The sequence below is a fragment of the Salvelinus sp. IW2-2015 genome, linkage group LG16, assembly GCF_002910315.2.
Source record: "Salvelinus sp. IW2-2015 linkage group LG16, ASM291031v2, whole genome shotgun sequence".
Lineage (NCBI taxonomy): Eukaryota > Metazoa > Chordata > Actinopteri > Salmoniformes > Salmonidae > Salvelinus > Salvelinus sp. IW2-2015.
In genome coordinates this window covers 35,834,288-35,852,267 of record NC_036856.1, presented here as the reverse complement: position 1 = coordinate 35,852,267, position 17,980 = coordinate 35,834,288, and the positions used below count along the sequence as shown (strand labels likewise).

Sequence of the window (17,980 nt, the reverse complement as noted above, 5' to 3'; positions counted from 1 at the left end):
CACGGGTAGCGGTGACACAGGTAGCCTCTGATTTAGGTTGACATCAGAGAAATCTCAGTGCTATGAATAGGACATTTTATTGATATTTTAAAACCACTTTGTTATTGTCTTAGTCTGTTATGAAAGTATTCAAATTTAGACAGTAATTGCCCCTAAAATTGCCTCTGTTGTCTGAGCATCAGGTCYTAGTTTTGATAATGAAAGCTGCTGCTAGAGCTGTGGGGATGATTGAATGAACTAATGCCCTGAACTCAATGGCTGACCTGYGCTACAGACAGCAGTATTGTCTTTCCCTAATGAGACCATAAACACTTGTTATTGAATCTGACTAAAGATATGCATGAAAGTAATCTCTTACAATAATACTTTCTTTCCCTTTCTCCTTTCTGCAGAGATGTCAGTGCGGATGTCTAACCTGGATAATGAGCGAGATGAGGACAGTCATGAAGACAGGGGAATCAGTAAGTACTGCAGGAGGATTAGTATTAGTGTACTGTAAGACCTTGACTTGACCTTGTCTTTATTCCTTGTATTAAACCTAGATGTTTTCCTGTCCCGTCCTGCAGTCAGCAACACACGGTTTATTGCTGCGGTGATTGAGAGACACACCCACAGCCCYGAGCGCAGGAGGAGGTACTGGGGACGGTCAGGGACAGAGAGTGACCACGGTAAGACAGTATGACCCCAGAGGAAACAGGCCACTACTGTTCTGCTCTAAAAACCACACATTTTCTGGTTGAGAAGGAGGAGAGTAGTATAACTCTCTGTAAAACCACATAACAGATAGGACACCCTGCCCTTGTGTTCCCTCTCTTCTGCCCGTAGATAAGTCTCTCTAGCTAACACTGGTTGTGTAACTACTGATCAGAGAGGAGGAAATTGATGCAGTGGAGAAATACAGAGAGAGTGTAAGAAAGAGGGCGGAGGCGATTCAGGGCAAACAGCAAAGCGTTAAAAACACATTGGCTCTGTTCCTCAGCTCAGTCAGTGGCGTTTTCCCACAGTCCACTCACTCACACAGCTGCTGAAGGGTCTCTGTACTCTCTAGCTACACAGTCACTGAGTCAAGGATGTTGTCTAACAGCCTGCAGGCTAGCAGACATCCAGGTATAGGCTTTATTAATACAACCTTTCTCTGTATTATTACCTAAGTCCTGACCTTTCACATCCTCTGTTTCAGGCCCCGTCTCCACGGTTGTTCATGACCCTTTTAACTGTGATTGACTTTTCTCACCTYTTGTGCTACTCGGAAAACTGATGACAAATGGCAGTAGCACTGTTTGAAATGACTTCTCATCAATAGATGGAAGGAGTTGAGCAGAGGATAGGAGTGCGGAGCTACGCACTCAGTGCTTCTGAAGTTGGCATCTTTCCTCTCCTCCGGATCCCATTGAAGTCCTCCCCATAGTTCTCTCTGACAGAATTAGAGAACATGTCAAAAGCCTAAGTGACCTTCAGAAGCTCTACTAGCCAGGTTATATCAGTACCTCTTTGTTTCGCTTAGATATATACCAATAGATGCCCATTCCTTCTCCCATCTTCCACATACCTACCTTCCATTACACTCAGCACAGCAGTGACGATTCTCCTCTTTCCACAGTTGGACTGTTTTATAAAAGTTGATGCTTCGTCTTCTAGAACTAAAGTGCCTGAGGGATGCTAAATGTTGGGATTTGGCAGTATCGGAGGCGGCAGATATGTAATGATGCTTTAATGTCAGTGATCTGCGGGGAGTCGGTGGAGGAGGGAGGGAAGTTGGAGAGGTGTTGGAGATGGAGGGAAGTTGGAGATGGAGGGAAGTTGGAGAGGTGTTGGAGATGGAGGAAAGTTGGGAAGAGGAGTGTGAGATGGGAGGGGTAAAGGTTGGTCAGAAGAAGTGTTTGGGAGGAGAGGAGGGGAAGTATTGGAGAGGTGTTTGGAGAGGGAGGGACGCTCATGATGAGTAAGGTTGTTTGTGGAGAGATGGAGGGAAGTTGGAGAGGTGTTGGAGATGGAGGGAGGGAAGTTGGAGAGGTGTTGGAGAGGGAGGGAAGTTGGAGAGGTGTTGGAGATGGAGGGAAGTTGGAGAGGTGTTGGAGATGGAGGGAAGTTGGAGAGGTGTTGGAGATGGAGGGATTGATTCAAATTGGCAATCCCCCTCTGATTGCTACCGCTCTCTTTCTCTCCACTGCAGGGGCACAAACGTTCCTTAACTCGTCCCTTCATACCAGCTCACGTGCAACGTACACACACACCACTCACTGCACATACAGCTCTCCTTCTCCAGACCTTTCTACAATGATTGAGATGTCACACACGTAATTAATGAGGTGTGATGGCTTAGAATGTTATTCCCTAAACTGTAATTATAGATCGATGGACGTATACTCTGGTGTGTAAAGTCTTGCTGATTCTCTTTTGAAGTCTCTATTGGTCTATCACAGTGTGCTTGTATACTTATCTCCTTTTATGAATGCCTGTGTTTTTTACATAGATGTGTATTAACGTCTGTGTTCCTATGTGTCGCAACAGGTTACAGCACCATGAGTCCTCAGGAGGACAGTGAAAACCCTCCCTGCAACAACGACCCCTTGTCGGCCGGCGTGGACGTGGGGAACCACGACGACGACCTGGATCTGGACACGCCCCCTCAGACGGCGGCGCTGCTCAGCCACAAGTTCCACCCGTACCGCCACCCGCCCCACCACCAGCTCCACACACACCACCTGCAGGCAGCAGTCACCGTGCACAGTGTGGACGCAGAGTGCTGATCCTCTATACCCGATCCCTACACAGGCCTCAGCTCTCCTCCAACCCCACCAGCCCTCTGCCTGGCAACATCACTACTAGCTATTCATCCAACACTACCACTACCAACTCCAGACTCCACCACCCATGTGTGCTCCCACTGTGCCAAGCCAGGGTGAAAGGAGTTGGGCTGGGGAGAACAGAGCAGTCCCCCTCCTGGAGGACTCCTTGAAGTTCACACACTCCACCTCTGTTGAGGAACACTAGCTTCTGTAGCCCAGTATAGCCCTGCTCAGAAACATGGGGGGTGTGGTGGAGGCCTCTTTTATTCAAAAGGGCTCTGAACTTGTTTAAAAGTGTAAACAAAGCATCTCAGATTTTTAAGAAGATAACAAATAAGAAATAAAGGATTATTTTTCTACTATTTATTGAACTGGATTTGAGAATGATCAGATGCGCACCTGACAGTGGCTGGAGCTGAACTGAATGAACTCTGGTTGCCAAGGTAACCACAGTGGCTGATCATGGACCACAGAGTGTCCCTGCTGCACATGCCCCTCACTTCCTGTTAAGGACACATCATGAAGAGGAAGTGGTTATTCAACACATATCTGACACAGGTTATCCTTTGGATTATTTTCAGTTRAGAATCAGAAAATCATTGTTATTGTTGTGAAGGTGAAATTAGTTGAACTCTTTGTCCTGACTGAACAAGCTGAATACAATACATTGTATTCACTAATCCACCCTACCAGGCAACCACCAGTCCAGGGCTGGTTTGTGTCAACGGGATGCTGTATGACTGAATATGGAAGGGCCATGCCAGGACCCTGGCAGAATGACTCAGACACACAGGAGAGCCATTCCCACACTTTGGTGCCCTGTTATCTGCCTGAACATTAAGGCATAGAGCTGGTGTGAGGGATTGGTTGGTCTGTCTTATCTGACCCCCTCACACTAACATCTAGACCTGGTGGGCCAAGCTATGACTCTTTCTGTCTCTATGCCTGTGGGACCTATCACTGTTGAAGAGAGGTGTGTGTGTACACAGGTTGTGCAACTGTAATGGTGTGTGTGTGTGTGTGTGTGTGTGTGTGTGTGTGTGTGTGTGTGTGTTTGGTCTGATTGTATGGAAGTGGTCAGAGCATCTCAATTGAAAGCATTATTACATGGTTTAATTGTTTTGAAAGTGTAATTAGTGAATAGAGAGGAAATAATTTTGGTTTCAGCAGTCCGCCTGATTTTCTGATGAGTAATTTCCCCGTTATAACAAGTGTTTTGTCATGTGATTCATGGATGAACTTCTCCAAATCAAGTCATATTGTATTCATTTAGTTTGGGTGAAGAATGTCTCGTGTTTTTTTTTTTTACCCCCGATCGAAACAGTATAAAGTGTACATACCTTTTTAAAAGTCACAAATAGCTATTCATGTGTTGCACTCCATATTTGTATGTTGGAAATGAAATATTGGGTACTCAAAATGATGCTCAGATATTTGTTTTTTGTGTGATATTTTTCAGTTCATGGTTTGCGACACCTTGGATGTTATTAGGTTTACCTTTCTTTAGGTCCATATTGGATGGAAGACAGACTGACATAGTTGTATTTTAGATACTTAAAGTTGAAGATTTTAAAGTCTTTCAAATCAAATTTTTGTTGAACCATGTAGGGTCAAAATGTCAGAAGACAATGTCAATTGTCAAGAAGAGATTTTATTTTAGACTSCAGTGGAACTTTCTCCCTGTTCGTTGAGTTGGATTAGTTCTAGACAGGATATGGGTCAAATTCATTTCTATTCTTAGAAATTGAATATCGTGTTACTTCCTGAATTGAAATATAATTGACCCCAACTTTAGTTCTAGAGTACCTTTTCATTGAATAATAATGCCATGTCACCTAACGCTACAGCTCATATTATGGGATATTGTGGTACTCTAGTCTCACTGTAGTTAAAAGCAGTAATTCATTTTAGTCACAGTTATCTCCTACTGTCCTGTTCATAACCACCACCACTGAAATTATAGCACTGGACGTTACTCATAACACTACACAGCTCTGGGAATATACACCCCGATTTTGTCACGTCGGGTTGGTGCATATTTCCAACGGTGCAGCACCAAAACATACAGTACCAGTCAAAAGATTGGACACACCTACTCATTCAAGGGTTTTTCTTTATTTTTACTATTTTCTACCTTGTAGAATAATAGTGAAGACATCAAAACTATGAAATAACACATATGGAATCATGTAGTAACCAAAAAAGTGTTAAACAAACCAAAATATATTTGAGATTTTAGATTCTTCAAAGTAGCCACCCTTTGCCTCTGACAGCTTTGCACACTCTTGGCATTCTCRCAACCAGCTTCACCTGGAATGCTTTACCAACAGTCTTGAAGGAGTTTCCACATATATGATGAGCACTTGTTGGCTGCTTTTTCTTCACTCTGCAGTCCAACTCATCCCAAACCATCTCAATTGGGTTGAGGTCGGTGATTGTGGAGGCCAGGTCATCTGTATCGCTGCAGAATGCTGTGGTAGCCATGCTGGTTAAGTGTGCCTTGAATTTGAAATATATCACTGACAGTGTCACGAGCAAAGCACCCCCATACCATCACACCTCCTCCTCCATGCTTCACGTGGGAACCACACATGCGGAGATCATATGTTCACCTACTCTGCGTCTCACAAAAACACAGCAGTTGGAACCAAAAATATAAAAAAAWWKACCGAAGGACAGATTTCCACCGGTCTAATGTCCATTGCTCGTGTTTCTTGGCCCAAGCAAGTCTCTTCTTCTTATTGGTGTTCTTTAGTAGTGGTTTCTCTGCAGCAACGCGACCATGAAGGCCTGATTCACGCAGTCTCCTCTGAACAGTTGATGTTGAGATGTGTCTGTTACTTGAACTCTGTGAAGCATTTATTTGGTACTTCTAATGAACTTATCCTCTGCAATATACGTAACTCTGGGTCTTCCTTTCCTGTGGCGATCCTCATGAGAGCCAGTTTCATCATAACGCTTGATGGTTTTTGTGATGGACTGTCGTTTCGCTTTACTTATTTGAGCTGTCCTTGCCATAATATGGACTTGGTCTTTTACCAAATAGGGCTATCTTCTGTATACCACCCCTACCTTGTCACAACACAACTGATTGGCTCAAATGTATTAATAAGGAAAGAAATTCCACAAATTAACTTTTAACAAGGCACCTGAAGTGCATCCAGGTGACTACCTCATGAAGCTGGTTGAGAGAATGCCAACAGTGTGCAAAGCTGTCATCAAGGCAAAGGGTGGCTACTTTGAAGAATCTCAAATATATTTTGATATGTTTAACACTTTTTTTTGGTCTACTTTATTCCATAAATGTTATTTCATAGTTTTGATGTCTTCAATATGGGAATGTAGTATGTTGAAAATAGTAAAAGTAAAGAAAGACTCTTGAATGAGTAGGTGTGTCAACTTTTGACTGGTACTGTAAGTGGGTCTGATGTTTAGATGTTTTGTTTGAATCTGAAAAACAAGAGCTACATTTACTGAGACTATATTGTAATTACGTTTTTGACGCGAGAGAGCATGAACAGTATTTACCAGCTGTTGTAAGAAAGTATAATCTTGTGTATACCGAACACTATGAATTTAATTAATGTACTGAAAGAACTTCCAGTGTAACATATACAGTTATAAAATGGAGATATATTGCAATGTGAATGTGATATATAAAAAAAATCCATGTTACACTTAAAACCACTTGCCTTTGTATGTATTTCCCATTTACTATGTTACAGTTCACTGTGTACCATGTACTGTACTGTACTGCCTCAATATTTCATTCACGGTGTACCATCATGTACTACTCCCTTTAGACAGCATTAATCACATCTTAGTTCAGCAATAACATGCCACCTTAAGTACCACCCATGGCAGACACAATCACAATGCAACAACTTAGTAGGCCTACAACTCCTAGAATGATCATTTCATAATCTGATGTTCCTAGGTCAGTCTGTAGGGCACCATGTCCCACCTGCCAGTACAGATACAGTAGGATGAACTGATGGGKAGGATTACCTGCTCCTTTATCTTGCCTCCGTGTCAGGCCCATATTCCTGTTAGCCACCAACCCATATTTATTGTTGGATTAGACTGGGGTGGAAAGGTAATTTTAGGGCAACTGAATGGTACTAGACAATGGCCTTTCAATCCCACAGGCTAACTGCCCTCTGTTTTCAGCATGTTCCAGCTACTGTAGCAGTAGTTCATTGTGGGGGAGATAGGGGAAGAGCTATGCTTTATATAGTGCTTCTACATCTGCATTGCTTGCTGTTTGAGGTTTTAGGCTGGGTGTCTGTATAACACTTTGACATCTGCTTATGTAAAAAGGGCTTTATAAATACATTTGATTTATTGATATTTATTTATAAGCCTTTCTGTACATCTTAATTGGCATATAGAGTTTTGTTTTGTGTTTTGATTCTATGAGTTTCCTTGTAGTCACATTCACCACCTCTAAAAGAGACTATGTGCCTAAAGTGATGAATTGATGTCTTGGCATCAATGTATTGAATATGATGTATAGGTCTATGAATGTAAAGAGGTTGAGGAAGATCTACACACACTATAGCAGTTGTGAATAATGGGTAAATACTGAAGTGGCATTCGGTCTTCTATCTAACCAGGTCTTCTCTCCACATTTCTAATCTAAGTTTCTTCAGATAAAGAGAAAGGACATGGTGGATGTTCTTCCTTAATGACCATAGGCAGCAGGACAGGAAAGTGGACCAGCTTGCTCTGCAGTGCTGAAGGATGGGCCAGGGCCCGCAGGGGGAAGAGGAGTGGCTCCTCTCACTCTTTCTCCCTCTCTCTGCCATGGATCTGCTCTGAATTAGAGCACTCTCACTTTCCTCAGGCCATTCAGGGTGTACCCAAGGCATTCTCTGACAACTGAGGAGGAAGCATACACATGAACTAACAGGCTAGCTTATTCTGAAGTAGGCATGTACTTATTTGCATCTCCTCGTCATCTATGCATCTCAGGAGGACCACTGGTTGAGGCTGATGTACCATTAACATCAGGGAACATGGGGATGGTTATGTTGAAGGGAAATTGGGTAGGTGAGCGAGGGTAGGGGTCCTGCTCATGCTTAATCCATTCTGTAATTTTTTGTTCTTCAATCCCAAATAAATGTGTACCTGAATGGTGAGGACAACCATCCAGTGTCCTGGATTAAAGCAAGGAATGACAATGTAAATGGGTGAAATAGATAGATCTACAATGAAGATGATTTTATCGCCATCCCTGAATTGATAATGTTTACTCCTACACACACAGAGCACCTCACTCCCAGCCATTCAGGGTTCAAGGTTCGGTCCGCCTACATAACATAAACATGTGTCCCAGGTTCCTGCGTTGCCCCATTCAGCCACTCGCTGACACCCACTCACAGGTCCCAACGATCGAGCGCTGACGTTTCCTTGTTTCTTCTCATACTCCCACTCGGTGGAGCTGTGAATCATTGTCACAGAAGTGCAGACCAACACAYCATCCCCGCTGGTATCTGGTTGGATAGCCTGCCTTTCCTTTTACATGTGAAAGACTTCTCTGATTTGCATGGATGAAAAATGTGACAAACTTTGATGAGGAATTTTTATGGCATGAGGGGAATACAATGATGTGTGTATGAGAGAGATTGTTCTCTTGAGGGGTGTTTCTGTTTATCTCTGATTGGGATACATCATGTCTCTTCAGCATCTTGTTACTGACCAGCATCACTGACCATCATTTCAGAGAAAACACAGTTGATTGATTAATGTCTTCCAATCTGTACGGATACTGAGACATTTTGCTAGTAGGCTCACATACAGTACGGTTTCGAGAACACTCTCATTCAAGCCCATCTTGTCATAGCCTATATCCATTGAATAACTATTTTATTCAACCCCCCGTCAGACATGAAGTGGGTTAGTTTGATTGCTGTAATTACGCATAAACGAGGTATAGTTCTGCTTTAGTCTGAAGACTGTAATTTAATTTGCCAGTTGAGAGCAGGATGTTTCCATCCCTTCGTTGTGATAGTGTAGCACTATTTGTAGAGCTGCCAAAAATCTCACTAGGTAAACGGAGCATCATATTTGCATGATGATTGGTTTATTTTCTCCCCTTTTTATAAACATAGGAAATATTTTCTGCACAACTAAGTGGGTTGCAATTTATACATTCAGGTCTGACACGCACATGGCCATTGTGGGGGCCCTGGAGGAAAGCTGCCATTCACCGCTCAGTCTGACTGGGTGGCACCCTCCACCCGCAGGAAAAGGATTGACTGCCTCTGGCTGGCTGAGAGAAGACCTGGCCATTCAGGTTTATAATCTGCACAGCAGGGGAACGTTACTCCATTTCCCACTGTTTGTATGTTAGGGTATATTTCTTATTTATAGGCAAAATAAAGTATGGCCTGTATCCTACATTGCAAGGAGTGTCTGTTGGAGAGCAATGTATATTTGAACAATATTTATTTGAATTATATATTTTTTTTTTACTCAGTCGAGGTCTCGCCTTACTATCGAGAGTAAGAATAGTGGAATACACCAGGTGCAATGTCTACATTTGGTTGTGCATCAGCAGTTTTTCTCTTGTCAGTCCCTCAATTAGCTGACAATTACCCATGTCAATATTTAGATTGGTAGTTAGCCGGCTAGACTATCTTGTTGTAATCATGGCCAAATACCGAACGTGCATGCAGAGCACGTCATTCTCACTCCGATATAATCTCAACATTGTCACGGCCGTCAAAAGAACTGGACAAAGCGCAGCGTGGTGAGCGTACATATTCCTTTTATTTAGGTGACGCCAACAAAAACAATAAACAATACAAAACAACTGTGAAGCTTAAGGGCTATGTGCCACAAACAAAGTTAACTACCCACAAAGACAGGTGGGAAAAAGGGCTGCCTAAGTATGGTTCCCAATCAGAGACAACGATAGACAGCTGTCCCTGATTGAGAACCATACCCGGTGTAACGGATGTGAAATGGCTAGCTAGTTAGCGGGTACGCGCTAGTAGCGTTTCAATCAGTTACGTCACTTGCTCTGAAACCTAGAAGTAGTGTTGCCCCCCCGCGGMTTTTGTGGAGCGATGGGTAACGACGCTTCGTGGGTGTCAGTTGTTGATGTGTGCAGAAGGTCCCTGGTTCGCGCCCGTGTCGGGGCGAGGGGACGGCGTAAAGTGATACTGTTACATTGATGCTGTTGACCCGGATCACTGGTTGCTGCGGAAAAGGAGGAGGTTGAAAGGGGGGTGAGTGTAACGGATGTGAAATGGCTAGCTAGTTAGCGGGTACGCGCTAGTAGCGTTTCAATCAGTTACGTCACTTGCTCTGAAACCTAGAAGTAGTGTTGCCCCCCCGCGGCCTTTTTGGAGCGATGGGTAACGATGCTTCGTGGGCGACCGTTGTTGATGTGTGCAGAGGGTCCCTGGTTCGCGCCCGGGTCGGGGCGAGGGGACGCCATGAAGTTATACTGTTACACCGGCCAAAACAAAGAAATACAAAACATAGAAAATAGAACATAGAATGCCCACCCCACATCACACCCTGACCTCACCAAATAGAGAAATAAAACGGCTCTCTAAGGTCAGGGCGTGACAAACATTAGCTTTAAAACAGAAACTATGTCTTTCCATAATTGTCTAGATGCTGTAGCCGTTAAGATTTCCCTTCACTGGAACTAAGGGGCCTAGCCCGAACCATGAAAAACAGTCCCAGACCATTATTCTTCCTCCACAAACTGTACAGTTGGCACTATGCATTGGAACTGGTAGCGTTCCCCTGGCATCCGCCAAACCCAGATTCTTCCGTCAGACTGCCAGATGGTGAAGAGTGATTCATCACTCCAGAGAACGTATTTCCACTGCTCCAGAGTCCAATGGTGGCGAGCTTTACGTCACTCCAGCCGACGCTTTGCATAGCGTATGGTGATCTTAGGCTTGTATGCAGCTGTTCGGCCATGGAAACCCATTTCATGAAGCTCCCGATGAACCGTTCTTGTGCTGATGTTGCTTTCAGAGGCAGTTTGGAACTCTGTAGTGAGTGTTGAAACCAAAGACAGACTACTCGCTTCAGCACCCGGTGGCCCCGTTTTGTGAGCTTGTGTGGCCTACCACTTTGCGGCTGAGACATTTTTGCTCCTAGACAATAACAGCACTTACAGTTGACCAGGGCAGCTCTAGTAGGGCAGAAATTTGACGAACTGACTTGTTGGAAAGGTGGCATCCTATGACGGTGCCACGTTGAACGTCTCTGAGCTCTTCAGTAAGGCCATTCTATTGTCAATATTTGTCTATGAAGATTGCATGGCTTTTGTACTCGATTGTACACACCTGTCAGCAACAGATGTGGGGGAAATAGCTAAATCCACTCATTTGAAGGGTGTGTCCACATACTGTTGGAGAGCAATGTTTATTTGAAAACAGTATGTATGCATTATGCTTTATCATAAAACGAATTATGCAACCTGTAGGCTAGTTGTTTGTCCTCTTCTCAGTATTGGATATAGCCTCTCTATAACGTGCTTATTGACAGGTATCATTAGTTCATTAGCTATGGGGTATRGTCTACCACGGGATGGCGATACAATACTCGTTATTGTTTAATAGTGTCCACTTATACATTTTGTAAACGGTGGGGGTCGCCAATCGTCCGGGGTAGCCTACAGTAGCGCGCCGGGGCCTGGCTTCATGTGCGTACCTTTCCCGTCTGCTCTCTCTCACTCAGATGGGAGCGACAAAAACACAGACGCCCACCTATCACTGCCTCCACTCACTTTCTATCACAGCTACTCAAGATGGCGGCAGCTTCCTCCATCCAGCCGCCGACCGTTCACTCTTTGAACCAGGAAAGTGCAAATTTCCCGGATTCTGACAGCCCGGAGAGCCGGCAGGATGAGGACGCAGCATCCGAGGGGACCAGTCTCAGAGACTTACCCGATTTGGAACCGGAGGAAATTGAGAAGAGGCTAGAGAAAACTCGCCGCGAGCTGAGCAACAGGAGGAAAATCCTCATTAAAAACCTTCCACAAGATACAACCAACCAGGTAGCCTACACTTTTCTGTATTCTGACAGATGGAGTGAAAGTTGTTTTGTTGCGCTACTCTTGCGGCTCTCTGGAATATTAAAATAATTTCAGGTGTGCTAATATGCAATACTTTGCTATACTTATGTGTAGTTCATTTGGACCAAAACGAATATTGGGCCTAATTAACTTAAACGGTTTGAGAAATCCCTTAATTTTGCTGCGAGTATTGTCGAGGCTCTGYGACCTGCCACTCTCATTCGATATCCACATTACTGTTAAATAGTAGAAGTTTGTAATGCATCAGTCTAAAACCTACAAAGACAGTTATACAATGTAAATGCTGAAAGGCATTTAACTATGGACGCGCACCGGGCTTGTTATATTTTGTTGTTACAATGTAGCGAGGAAAGATATCAGACAGTGGCATCGAGTTTGTTAATCATTTCTACAATGTGACCAATGCACACAAATATTTGCCAGTAGCTTACAATTGAGCAAATAGAAACGAAGCCAAGAGCAATGTTATGCGTTTATCTGCGTAGACATCCACTTCACATGAAACTTTTTAGTTTGTCTGATATGGGCTATTTGGTTTACATTTTGCAACATGACAACCAAATCGAGCATTACAATATGTTATTCCTGATTACGCAGTACGACCATATCCTAATACTACAACTATCCAATATACAGTATATTAAGTTATAAGGGAATTTCATTGCACGTCAAGCCATTGATTTTAAAACACACACACACACAGTCTGTGCACCACAGTTCCCATGTGAGTAAGTGGCTTTTCCCAGAATCCACACACACAGGAGAGCAACATATTTAAACAGATCCACTCTGCTGTCTGCACCATAAGGAGGCTACCAGGTTGATGGAAATGGAAAACCATCTCTGGCTTATGTAACCTGTCTGCTATCCCCCATCCTCCCAAACCTCTCCATATCCCCTCCTCAACCTCAGCCCATTCCCAGCCTATTTCCCCCCCCAGTATAGTAGGAGCCTGACTAGCCCCATTTTAATGGTGTCCTTGTCCAGGTTGGATGGTGTCAGATCTATAGCCCTGCTGATACCCTTCAGATGAACGGGAAGGGGATGGAGAGAGGTAGGGAGAGAAGATATAGCAGAAAAGCAGGTTGAAAGAGAGCTGATGGAGGTTGATGGAGGATACAGTGCATTCGGAAAGTATTCAGACCCCTCGACTTTTTCCACATTTTGTTACGTTACAGCCGTGTTCTAAAATTGATTACATTGTTTTTTCACCTCATCAGTCTACACACAATAACCCATAATGACAAAGCAAATACAGGTTTTTAGACATTTTTGCAAATGTATTACAAATCAAAAGTGGAAATATCACATTTACATAAGTATTCAGACACTTTACTCAGTACTATGTTGAAGCACCGTTGGCAGCGATTACAGCCTGGAGTCTTCGTAGGGTATGAAGCTACAAGCTTGGCACACCTGTCTTTGGGGAGTTTCTCCCATTCTTCTCTGCAGATCCTCTCAAGCTCTGTCAGGTTGGATGGGGAGCGTTGCTGCACAGCTATTTTCACGTCTCCAGAGACGTTCGATTGGGTTCAAGTCCGGGCTCTGGCTGGGCCACTCAACAACATTCAGAGACTTGTCCCGAAGCCACTCCTGTGTTGTCTTGGCTGATGGCTTAGGGTCGTTGTCCTGTTGGAAGGTAAACCTTCGCCCAGTCTGAGGTCCTGAGCGCTATTGAGCAGGTTTTCACCAAGGATCTCTCTGTACTTTGCTCCATTAATCTTTCCCTCAATCCTGACTAGTCTCCCAGTCCCTGCCACTGAAAAACATCTCCACAACATGATGCTGCCACCACCATGCTTCATCGTAGGGGTGGTGCCAGGATTCCTCCAGACATGACGCTCGGCAATTCAGGCCAAGGAGTTCAATGTTGGTTTCATCAGATCAGAGAATCTTGTTTCTCATGGTCTGAGAGTCCTTTAGGTGCCTTTTGGCAAACTCCAAGCGGGCTGTCATGTGCTTTTTACTGAGGAGTGGCTTCCGTCTAGCCACTCTACCATAAAGGCCTGATTGGTGGAGTGCTGCAGAGATGGTTGTCCTTCTAGAAGTTTCTCCCATCTCCACAGAGGAACTCTGGAGCTCTGTCAGAGTGACCATCGGGTTCTTGGTCACCTCTCTGACCAAGGCCCTTCTCAGTCAATTGCTCAGTTTGGCCGGTTGGCCAGCTTGAGGAAGAGTCTAGGTGGTTCCAAACTTCTTCCATTTAAGAATGGTGGAGGCCACTGTGTTCTTGGGGACCTTCAATGTTGCAGACATTTTTTGGTACCCTTCCCCAGATCTGTACCTCGACACAATCCTGTCTCGGCGCTATACGGACAATTTCCCTTCAACCTCATGACTTGGTTTTTACTCTGACATGTACTGTCAACTGTGGGACCTTATATAGACAGGTGTGTGTGCCTTTCCAAATAATGTCCAATCAATTGAATTTACCACAGGTGGACTCCAATCAAGTTGTAGAAACATCTCAAGGATGATCAACAGAAACAGGATGCACCTGAGCTCAATTTCGAGTCTCATAGCAAAGGTTCTGAATACTTACAGTGGGGAGAACAAGTATTTGATACACTGCCGATTTTGCAGGTTTTCCTACTTACAAAGCATGTAGAGGTCTGTAATTTTTATCATAGGTAACTTCAACTGGTGAGAGACGGAATCTAAAACAAACCAGAAAATCACATTGTATGATTTTAAGTAATTCATTTGCATTTTATTGCATGACATAAGTATTTGATCACCTACCAACCAGTAAGAATTCCGGCTTTCACAGACCTGTTAGTTTTTCTTTAAGAAGCCCCCCTGTTCTCCACTCATTACCTGTATTAACTGCACCTGTTTGAACTCGTACTGTATAAGACACCTGTCCACACACTCAATCAAACAGACTCCAACCTCTCCACAATGGCCAGCCAGAGAGCTGTGTAAGGACATCAAGGATACAATTGTAGACCTGCACAAAGCTGGGATGGGCTACAGGACAATAGGCAAGCAGCTGGTGAGAGGCAACAACTGTTGGCGCAATTATTAGAAAATAGAAGAAAATAGAAGTAAGATGATGGTCAATCACCCTCGGTCTGGGGCTCCATGCAAGATCTCACCTCGTGGGAATCAATGATCATGAGGAAGGTGAGGGATCAGCCCAGAACTACATGGCAGGACCTGGTCAATGACCTGAAGAGAGCTGGACCACAGTCTCAAAGAAAACCATTAGTAAACACACTACGCCGTCATGGATTAAAATCCTGCAGCGCACACAAGGTTCCCCTGCTCAAGCAGGCGCATGTCCAGCCCGTCTGAAGTTTGTCAATGACCATCTGGATGATCCAGGAGGAGGAATGGGAGAAGGTCATGTGGTCTGATGATTCAAAAATAGAGCTTTTTGGTCTAAACTCCACTCGCCGTGTTTGGAGGAAGAAGAAGGATGAGTACAACCCCAAGAACCACATCCCAACCGTGAAGCATGGAGGTGGAAACATCATTCTTGGGGATGCTTTTCTGCAAAGGGGACAGGACGACTGCACCGTATTGAGGGGAGGATGGATGGGGCCATGTATTGCGAGATCTTAGCCAACAACCTCCCCCTCAGTAAGAGCATTGATGATGGGCGTGGCTGGGTCTTCCAGCATGACAACGACCCGAAACACACAAGCCAGGGCAACTAAGGAGTGGCTCCGTAAGAAGATCTCAAGGTCCTGGAGTGGCCAGCCAGTCTCCAGACCTGAACCCAAAAAAACTTTGGAGGGAGCTGAAAGTCCGTATTGCCCAGCGACAGCCCCGAAACCGAAGGATCTGGAGAAGGTCTGTTATGGAGGAGTGGGCAAAAATCCCTGCTGCAGTGTGTGCAACCTGGTCAAGAATACAGGAAACCTATGATCTCTGTAATTGCAAACAAAGGATTCAGTACCAAATATTAAGTTCTGATTTTCTGGATGTATCAAATACTTATGTCTTGCAATAAAATGCTAATTAATTACTTAAAAATCATACAATGTGATTTTCGGGATTTTTGTTTTAGATTCCGTCTCTCACAGTTGAAGTGTACCTATGATAAAAATTACAGACCTCTACATGCTTTGTAAGTAGGAAAACCTGCAAAATCGGCAGTGTATCAAATACTTGTTCTCCCCACTGTATGTAAATAGGGTATTTATGTTTTTTATTTTTAATACATTTGCAAAAAAATCTGTACCTGTTTTCACTTTGTTATTATATGGGGTATTATGTGCAGATTGATGAGGAAATGCTTTTATGAAATCATTTTTAGAATAAGGTTGTAATGTAACAAAATGTGGAAAAAGGGAAGGGGTCTGAAATACTTTCCGAATGCACTATATAGATGGTTTCTGTTCCATCAACCAGTCCTCTCTTACAAAAGAGATTTCATCTCCGTGAGACTAACCTGGATAAAAAGATGGTGGGGCAGATGAGAGTGGGGCAGAATACAGGGTGGGGGTGGGGGGGTTAAGGGGTGAGGTGGGAGGGATGGGGAGGATGAGGCGTCAAACTACCCACTCACCTCCTGCTGTCAGCTAAGTTGTTCAATTATTTAGAGCCTCTCTGGAACAGGTGAGACTCATGCAGGTGGTGTGTATGTCACCCTCTTTACCCAGCCCTCTCCTGGATAGCACTGCTGCATGTGGCAATAGCAGATGTTGTCAAATCTGCCCCTCAAAGAACAAGACACACTCTTCATCACCACCTTGCACACACAACACACACTCAATATCACATGCACAAACATACACAAAACCCCACGCACAAACAAACACAAACGCAAGCCTGCATACAAATCCATTATTTCGAAGAGGTCATTATTAGTATTGATATAATGGGTATCCTACTCCCTGAGTAGCTCCCTAAGAGGACTGAAATAGCTGACAGGGAGCTGAGTGGTGCAGCATGCCTGACTCTGAGCCTGGGTGTAGAAGCTGTCTGTTGTAGAGCTGKCTGACTGTTGTAGATCTAGCTGCCTGGCTGACTGTTGTAGAGCTAGCTGCCTGGCTGACTGTTGTAGAGCTAGCTGCCTGGCTGACTGTTGTAGAGCTAGCTGCCTGGCTGGCTGTTGTAGAGCTGGCTGACTGTTGTAGAGCTAGCTGCCTGGCTGCCCTTGCTGAGGGGTGGTCATTAGAGCAGCATGATGCCTGGTTACACACTTGTGGTGGAGCACAGCCTCTATTCACACAGTTACCTTTACCACACGCCCACTCACCACATGCCCACCAGATCATGTGGGGGTGTGTCCTGTGTGGCTCAGTTGTAGAGCATAGTGCTCCAAGCATGGTGCTCCAGAGCATGGTGCTACAGAGCATGGTGCTTCAGAGTGTGGGCTACAGAGCATGGTGCTACAGAGTGGTGCTACAGTAGCATGTGCTACAGAGCATTGGTGCTACAGAGTGTGCTACGAGCGTGTGCTCAGAGCGGTGCTACAGAGCATGGTGCTACAGAGCTGGTGCTACAAGCATGGGCTACAGAGCGTGGTGCTTCAGAGCGGTTCACAGAGCATTGTGCTTCAGAGCGTGTCTACAGAGCGTGTGCTACAGAGCGTGGTGCTTCAGAGCGTGGTGCTACAGAGCATGGTGCTAGCAGAGCGTGGTGCTTCAGAGTGTCTGGTGCTCAGAGTGTTGGTGCTACAGAGTGTGGTGCTACAGAGCGTGGTGCTACAGAGCGTGGCGCTACAGAGCGTGGCGCTACAGAGCATGGAGCTACAGAGCGTGCTGCTACAGAGCGTTGCGTGCTACAAGAGCGTGGTGCTTCAGAGCGTGGTGCTACAGAGCGTGGTGCTTCAGAGCGTGTGCTACAGAGCGTGGTGCTACAGAAGAGCGTGGTGCTACAGAGCGTGGGGCTACAGAGCGTTGGTGCTTCAAGAGCGAGTGGTGCTACAGAGCGTGGTGCTACAGAGCGTGGTGCTACAGAGCGTGGTGCTACGAGCGTGGTGCTACAGAGCGTGGTGCTTCAGAGCGTGCGTGCTACAGAGCGTGGTGCTACAGAAGCGTGGTTGCTACAGAGCGTGGTGCTACATGAGCGTAGTGCTTCGGATGACAAACGTGGTGCTACAGAGCGTGGTTGAGCTGACAAGAGCCCGCTCTTGGTGCCCCTCACAGCGTGTGCCCCTACAGAGTGTGGA

The 17,980-nt window shown here is 45.0% G+C and overlaps 2 protein-coding genes and 1 pseudogene across 2 annotated transcripts in view; all 3 read left to right on the top strand.

Annotated features, from left to right (window-relative positions):
* Window positions 1-6,473, top strand: part of cachd1 (cache domain containing 1) — a 54,926-nt gene extending 48,453 nt beyond the window's left edge. Inside the window, exons 21-23 of the mRNA XM_024004882.2 lie at window positions 393-461; window positions 567-668; window positions 2,512-6,473. Coding sequence (XP_023860650.1) covers window positions 393-461; window positions 567-668; window positions 2,512-2,750 — 410 coding nt within the window. The 3' untranslated portion in view covers window positions 2,751-6,473. The remainder of the gene's footprint in view (window positions 1-392; window positions 462-566; window positions 669-2,511) is intronic.
* Window positions 1-17,980, top strand: part of LOC111976125 (inactive tyrosine-protein kinase transmembrane receptor ROR1-like) — a 505,588-nt pseudogene that overhangs the window by 282,155 nt on the left and 205,453 nt on the right.
* Window positions 11,512-17,980, top strand: part of LOC139028981 (ribonucleoprotein PTB-binding 2-like) — an 82,217-nt gene continuing 75,748 nt past the window's right edge. The window contains exon 1 of the mRNA XM_070447702.1: window positions 11,512-11,817. Coding sequence (XP_070303803.1) covers window positions 11,569-11,817 — 249 coding nt within the window. The 5' untranslated portion in view covers window positions 11,512-11,568. The remainder of the gene's footprint in view (window positions 11,818-17,980) is intronic.